Genomic DNA, 7941 nt, shown 5'->3' on the forward strand with positions numbered 1-7941 from the left:
CTTTCCCTTTTTCTACCTTTTTCTTCTTCTACCTTTCTCTCTTGTGTCTTTTTTTGCATATGTGTGTTATATTATTCATTTATACATTCATACACAGTTATGTACATATTTAATTCATTAACAATTAAGTTGTGTTAGAACTGTAAATTATTTATGTCAATGCGATATTATTCATTCTCGCAACGACGTAAAATAGTTCGCAATTAAAATGCGCTCTGAAAAATCATCCAAAATGATTTAAAATATTTTCCCGCAGTAGCTTTTGAGGTTAAGATGTGAAGAATGTTATTAAAAAGACCGAGCACTCGTTCGTGGCTGCTTTCAGGATCATTTCGAATTGCTTGAACTATCGTTAATTGATCTAAAGAGTTGATTTCAAGCTGCACCACGAATCGATTATAAACCATTAATTCTTTATGATTACTGAAATGATGAATATTGAAAGTGAATACTGAAAGAATGCTGATTGAGTGACGATTGTTCTATATTATAAAAGAATAAGTTGCTCATTTATAAATATTTTCACGAAATCTTAATATCTGCTATAACTTTGGCTAAGTATGAAGCATAGTTCTCAGGCAGAATTAATAGTATGAAGCTGCACACATGTTTTCTATACATCTCCTTGTTACTTTTGCTCTGCATTTCTCATGGGTCAAACAATAATCACTTTAACAACAGCTCTAAAAAACGTAACAATAGTGATTGTACTGCAGAATTTTCACTGCATGAAAAATCCGTCTCTCCAGACTCCTGTCGTGATATTCATTATGAAGAAGTTCAAGTTACCTTTTCTTCTAGTATAGTCGAAAATGAGTATATAATCAAATTTAATAGTTATTATAAAGCACATGCACGAGAGAATTATATAAGAGCCGTATTAAACTCGTCTAATATTAAGAAATGGAAAATCATACTGCGTAACAATGCAGCATCCATGTATCCTAGTGATTTTGATATTGTACGTTTACAAGAAACAGATAAGTACGAAGGACTCAGAGCTTTAAATAATCATCCACTTGTAAAGAGTGTGTCGCCACAGAGACTTATACATAGAACTTTAAAATTTATCAATATAACATCAAATGATTCTGATGTCTTAGAATATGGAAACTTCGAAAGAAGACTTAATGTAAGTTTGCAAATTATAAAAATTTTGAAGTGTATAAAAATAAGATAACTATATGCATCTAAATTTTTGATATTAAATCATATCTAATGTTGTTAAGGAAAAACTTAATTTCAGAATATTCAGTCTGGACAATCGACAAACCGACATACATCTCGAAAGTTATTAAGAGCTATACCGAAGCAAATTACTCATATGCTCGAAGCTGATATACTATGGAAAATGGGCATTACTGGAAAAGATATAAAAGTAGCGATATTTGATACTGGGCTTGCTGCTAGTCATCCACATTTCAAAAATATCAAAGAAAGAATAAATTGGACGAATGAGAACACTCGGGAGGATGGCCTAGGTCATGGGACATTTGTAGCTGGTGTTATTGCGTCATCCTCCAGAGACTGTTTTGGTTTTGCTCCAGACGCAGATCTTTATATTTTCCGTGTTTTTACAAACGATCAGGTACCTCTGTCCTTCATGTTTCTTTTCTCCTATTTGTAATTTCATGACTTAAAAGAATTGTATCTAAAATATAATAGGTGTCTTATACCTCTTGGTTCTTGGATGCATTCAATCATGCTATACTTCGCAAAATAACAGTGTTGAATCTGAGCATTGGTAGTCCAGATTTTATGGACCAACCATTTGTCGATAAAGTATGGGAGGTTACAGCTAATGGTATTATTATGGTATCGGCAATTGGCAATGACGGACCTTTATATGGGTAAATAAAGTAATATAATTTTCTTAGAGTTTATTTAAAACTTCAGATACATATTATCAAAATCTGTAATTGCTTCTCTATCTTCAAAGTAATCAGTTTTTTAAGATTTAGATTTCAGTTATTTTTTATTAAGTTCGAGTTTTTCTTCGATTTCTTATGTATTTAGAAAAATTATAAGTATGATTAGTTGGTATGTCACCCCCCGGCATTTCGTTTGCACAGCACTTTAAGTAATCCTGCCGATCAAATGGACGTGATTGGTGTAGGAGGCATTAATTGGGATGATCAAATAGCAAGGTTTTCTTCGCGCGGTATGACTACTTGGGAATTGCCTTATGGATATGGTAGAATCAAACCTGACCTAGTCACATATGGATCAGGAGTAAGAGTATCCGCTTTACAGAACGGATGTAGAAGTCTTTCCGGTACCTCTGTTGCTAGTCCCGTTGTTGCTGGTGCGGTTGCGTTATTAGCTAGTGCATTTGTAGAAATAAATGGATCTAAAACTAATAAAGAGAAGGTAATTATGATTTTTCATACTTATGCATCAATACAAATATCATTGAATATTGTATAGAAAGTGAATATTGTAAAAAATTAAATTCTATTGCATTTTGTATTTAATAAATAATAAATATTTGTAAGGTAACACCGGCAAGTATGAAACAAGCGTTAATAAATTCAGCCCGTCGCTTACCTGGAATTAGTATGTTTGAACAAGGTGCAGGAAAATTAGATCTCTTGCAGGCCTTTCATTTTTTACAGTCATATATTCCTGTCGTTACACTTCATCCAAGGTAAGTTTTTCTTTATAAATAATGAAAAAATACTATTACACGATAGCTAATGTTTTTTTGTCTTTTATTTGATATTGATATTTGTTTAATTAGTTAATCTGTTGATTCATTAATTATAGATATTATTTATACATATGTAATAATATAATAATCGCGTATTAAATGATAAAATAATCAGATGAAATACATAAAGACAAGACCGATAAAGTCTTGATTACACAAATCAATAATCGATCTTTTGCTTTTTGTTAATTAGCTACATAGATTTGACGGAATGTCAGTATATGTGGCCATACTGTACTCAAGCTATATACCATACTGGTATGCCAACGATAGTCAATGTAACTATAATAAATGGTTTGGGTGTAGCTGGAAATGTAGTAAATCTTACCTGGCATCCATATACTGGTAACGGCAATGGTGAACATATTGATGTGGCGATAACATATAGCGATGTCTTGTGGCCATGGTCTGGCTGGTTAGCAGTTGCTATAACAGTTCCATCAACATCTCACGATTGGCAGGGCATTGCGCAAGGTTTAAACATTAATTTCATTTTTATGGTAAATTGATTTGTATTTATTATAAGCAGATTGCTTTTCTGTATAGGTCATATCTCACTCACGGTTGAGAGCGATGGCGCAGGGAAACCACGGCAATCAACTGTAACGCTCCCATTGCAGGCAAAAATTATACCCACACCTCCTAGACAGTGAGTAAAATTAATACTTTTGAACGTAATGTACTAAAAAATATATTTGCAAGGATATTTAATAAATTATCAATATCTCTTATTATTTCTTCAGTAAACGTATCTTGTGGGATCAGTACCATAACTTGCGATATCCACCCGGATATTTTCCTAGAGATGATTTGCGCGTAAAAAACAACCCTCTCGACTGGAACGGAGATCATATACATACTAATTTTAAAGACATGTATCAACATTTACGTAATACCGGATATTATCTTGAAGTGCTTGGCCATCCGTACACTTGTTTTGACGCGAGAAATTATGGGACCCTGCTTATTGTGGATACGGAAGAAGAATTTTTTCCTGAAGAAGTATGCATTTATGTTTTATAAGATCACGTACTTTCTATGTGTTCACTTATATATGCTAATGTGAAATGGTTTCAATTGCAGGTGACAAAGCTGAAGCGAGATGTGGAAGAGAACGGTCTATCAGTAATTGTATTTGCAGACTGGTACAATGTAGCAGTCATGCGAGAAATCAAGTTTTACGATCAGAACACCCATCGATGGTGGATACCTGAAACGGGAGGTGCTAATATTCCAGCCATAAACGATCTGCTTTATCCTAATTGGGGTGTGGCATTTAGCGACGAAGTACGAAACGGTCAGTTCACCCTTGGCCAGCACGCGCCAGTCATATTTGCGTCTGGCACTACATTAACTAGGTAAAATATTTTGTACGCAGGGAAACTAGTTTAGATTTTATACAACAGATTTTTTATATTTATTCAGATTTCCAAAAGGTGGAATCGTTCTGTATGTAGAGTTATATGATCAGGGTCAAGAGCTTCTAGAAAAAAAATCAGGAATACCTACACTTGTACCAATACTCGGACTTTTACAAGTGACGAATGAGAATGATGTTGAAGTCGCATTTAATGTTAAATTTCATAATGAAATACAAGCAGATCAGAATGGTGAAAAAAATGTCAAAGATCAGACGAGTACGTCCGGTAGACTCGTTGTTTATGGAGATTCAAATTGTATTGATGACAGCCATTTACAAAAATGTATGTATTACAAAAAAATATTAATGACAAAATATTGTAATACTGATAAATATTTTACGTTAGAAGATATTTCAAATTTTTGCATTTCTTGAAACATTCTGTAACTTTTGAATTGTACAATTTCATTAGATATTATTTATTGAAATGGTATTATTATTCATATTTAGCCTGTTTTTGGATGCTGGACGCTATTTTAGAATATACAACAACAGGTTACGTACCTACTGTTTTCATAGATGAAAGTCAGAAAAAGCACAAGACTGTTAAAACGACCAGTAATATAGAGATTGGAGAATTACCATATCGAATGAAGGAAAATCATTTTAGTCGTCATAGTAAAGTATTAATAACTAACGAACCAGCAGGTAGTTTTAGACCTCTTCCGTTATGTACCACTCCTATATATGCCGTTCCTGTACCAGTTAATGAATCTGTGCCAATGTAAGTAATTTCACACGCATATATAAATATTATTTCAATTCCAGATACATTTCATAAATTTGCTCAATTCTTTTCTTGTTCCTATATTTGAAAAGTAAATGCTAGAAGAAAATATTTTAAAATTGTATCCCACTTACCTTATAATTAGCAGAAAGAATAGAAAATTAGAGGCTACAGCTGAAAATGATGGCTCTTATTTAGTGTTCAAGCAAATTATGTATTTGTTTTATCATTACTAATTGTTTCTAGATTTTTGTGAACATCTTGAATATTCTTTTTTTTTTAATCTTTTTTTCACAGAGAACTTTATAGGTCTCAGAAGATGGTTTCTGTAGGAAATACTATGAGCGCAGCAAATTCAGTAATGCAAGATACGGACACTTTGTGGCTTAAGAGACGAATTGGTGGTGCTGGTATCTCTACATTACAACATCTCGATATTGATATTACAGCTTATGACGCGAAAGAAATTCAGGAAGAATATGTGATCGTACACCAATGGCGTTACGTAATAGTGATAGTTATTATAGTGACAGTTATCGTGTATCTGTGCAGTTATTTGGGATTGAACAGATATTCACGCAGGAAACGTGCTATACTGAGAATATTTGGAGCTATTCGAGCCTTGGTTGTGCGTAGGATACCTATGTAAATGTAATTTGATAACTTTGCAAGAATTATGTATTGTATTTTAAACACACATAGTCAATATAATTTTTTTAAACAATTGTAGTATATATTTAAATTCCAAGAAATTTGTATACAAATTAAATTATGTGCCTTTAAAACATACATACAATATGAATTTGTAGATTATGTAAATTATTTTGATATAAAAAAATTATACGTTATTTATTGGCTTTATCTTTTATTTTATTGGCTAACGTAAATAATATTAAATTATACATTTCGCTTATATTTATATATTTTAAAATCTTTTAATTCCCCCTTCTCCCCTCCCTATTCGCTCTGAAACTTTCTTAATTGATAATCGTGGGTCGTGTATTTCAAATTAATGTATTTTTGTTTAACGTTAACATAATTGAACGATTTTTTTTATTTTAAAGGTCAAAATTTGAGGAATAACATTATGTTATTGAAAATATGTAAAGTTGTGAAAAATATTTGTTATAAAAAATTTTTCACAATTGTAATTGAGAAAATGTCGGATTTACTCAACTCGCAAATACTGATTAGAGCTAAGTCACAAAATTATAATGTAAATCGTTTTTTACATTTTCTTTCTAAGAACATAATTTCTAACTGCTTTATACAAATAATATAAGGAAGGTCAACTAAATTGAAAAACGAGCATAAAGTAAGATGTACAATAAAATCTATTTATTACTTAATACATATTATATATTACATATTATATTATATATACATTAATTATAAAATGGATTATAAGTAACCCAATGTGCTCTGTCTTGCTCTGTTGCAGATTTATGAGAAGTAAAAATGCTTTTGAAGACTTCCGACGCTTTAGGATCTTTCGCAACGCTGTAATCACTTTTAGCTTTTTTATAAGCAGGATCATCGGCCTCCTTGTGATTATTGTTCAATTTAGGAATTGCTTTATCCTCCTTCTTTATCTTCCTCTTGGACAATTCATCGGTCTTCTTTTCTTCTGTTGAGACAGAATCATCCTCTAACTTCTTCTTCTTTGCCCTTTTTTGACTAGCTTTTCTGAGCACCGCTCGCTCCTTCATGAGGTCCACATCATCTCCTTCTGCATTTAATATGACTATGTCTGTCTCTTCAAACGGTTGTTGACATTTGTGACACAACTGTGAAATTTAATTAACCATATAAATAATAAGAAGGGCATGTAACAGTCGATTATAAAGATCGCACAAATAATAAGTTAAAAAAGTTAAGATATAAAATTCGACTATAATTAAATTAAATTGTGAAATTAACATTTTCTGTTGTAAAACTTATTCAGTTAGAAGAGAGTACTTATTTTCGTTATATAACTATACTAAATATTTTTACTTACTGTACTCTTTACTTCTTTGAGGGCACGTTCACTCATTACACAGCCGCATGACCATAAGAAACAGAATTTATATTTTCCGTTCATTTCCAAACCAATGACTGGACAAATATATGGACTTTTGCCTCCATTGTTGTAACTGTCTCCTTTTTCAGCTTTATCACCATCAAATGCTGGATTTGATGTTAAATTGAGATTCCTTACATCCTTCAAGTTCTTAATATGTACGGCAGATTCCGGAAGAGTATTTCGATCCAAAAGACCTTCCAACACAGCTTCTTTACTGTACAGGCGACCTAAGCTACAGCTCACGATTGGTGGTTGCAGTGGTAATTGCCGTATTGTACAGTGCTTCCACTTAAAAGCTAATTCTGCTTCCTTATCTTTCTGTAAATAGATATATATACACACACATATAAATATGCAACATAAGTAATAATATACAGAAAGTAAATAATTAGACATTTCCTTTTAAAGTAACTTATATTGAAAATAATTTAAATCAGCTCAAGATTGCAGAATAAAAGAATAAAAAAAATGATACCAAGAGTGATATTGTATGTTTTTTTTATTGCTGAACGAGAACTTTTATTCTTGTTTTGATAAATATTAAATATATGTAATTAAAAAAACAAACCTATTAAAAACAATAAGACTAAGATTTGTTCGCGTCACATGCTCCAATGTGCTCCTACCATAGATTCTATTCCAACGCGCGTTGAGTGAGTAGGATCTATGGTAGGAGCACGTTGGAGCATGCAACGCGAACAAACCTTTAATGTTCAAGATTCTGACAGAAATTTCAATAAAAAATCGAACTTCTCCAAGTGAGGTTATAGACTTTCCAAACTTACCTGTTCCGGTTTTCTTTTCATCCTAACGAGCTCGTCTCTGCGAGGAATAGTGCCACCGTCGCAACCCATGACGCTTCACAAATATTTCAATATATTACGTAAATATTTTCCTCTTTCTCCGTCAATTCCAACGAAAGATAAGAATGGACAAGAATAGGATGAATGGAATAACTCCAAAACACAACAGAATATTACTTATGAAGCGACGCGATCGTAAAGCAATGGCGGGCTGGC

At 32.3% G+C, this 7941-nt stretch overlaps 2 protein-coding genes across 2 annotated transcripts; one reads left to right on the forward strand and one right to left on the reverse strand.

The window, feature by feature from the left end:
- The first annotated feature begins 130 nt into the window (after positions 1 to 130).
- S1P (membrane-bound transcription factor site-1 protease) lies at positions 131 to 5550 on the forward strand. The gene is made up of 12 exons (XM_018460218.1): positions 131 to 1132; positions 1247 to 1588; positions 1666 to 1850; positions 2073 to 2370; positions 2496 to 2647; positions 2904 to 3184; positions 3257 to 3359; positions 3454 to 3712; positions 3794 to 4068; positions 4136 to 4413; positions 4581 to 4854; positions 5155 to 5550. The coding sequence occupies exons 1-12, from the start codon at positions 593 to 595 to the stop codon at positions 5504 to 5506; spliced, it is 3339 nt and encodes a 1112-aa protein (XP_018315720.1). The 5' UTR covers positions 131 to 592; the 3' UTR covers positions 5507 to 5550.
- A 687-nt stretch (positions 5551 to 6237) lies between these two features.
- On the reverse strand, positions 6238 to 7936 carry LOC108730513 (protein RTF2 homolog). Its single transcript, XM_018460261.1, has 3 exons — positions 7708 to 7936; positions 6857 to 7240; positions 6238 to 6644 (listed from the first exon to the last, which is right to left on the reverse strand). The coding sequence occupies exons 1-3, from the start codon at positions 7774 to 7776 to the stop codon at positions 6243 to 6245; spliced, it is 855 nt and encodes a 284-aa protein (XP_018315763.1). The 5' UTR covers positions 7777 to 7936; the 3' UTR covers positions 6238 to 6242.
- Positions 7937 to 7941: the final 5 nt, after the last annotated feature.

This window comes from Mycetomoellerius zeteki, unplaced genomic scaffold (genome assembly GCF_001594055.1).
Source record: "Mycetomoellerius zeteki isolate Tzet28-1 unplaced genomic scaffold, Tzet1.0 scaffold93, whole genome shotgun sequence".
NCBI classification, from domain to species: Eukaryota; Metazoa; Arthropoda; class Insecta; order Hymenoptera; family Formicidae; genus Mycetomoellerius; species Mycetomoellerius zeteki.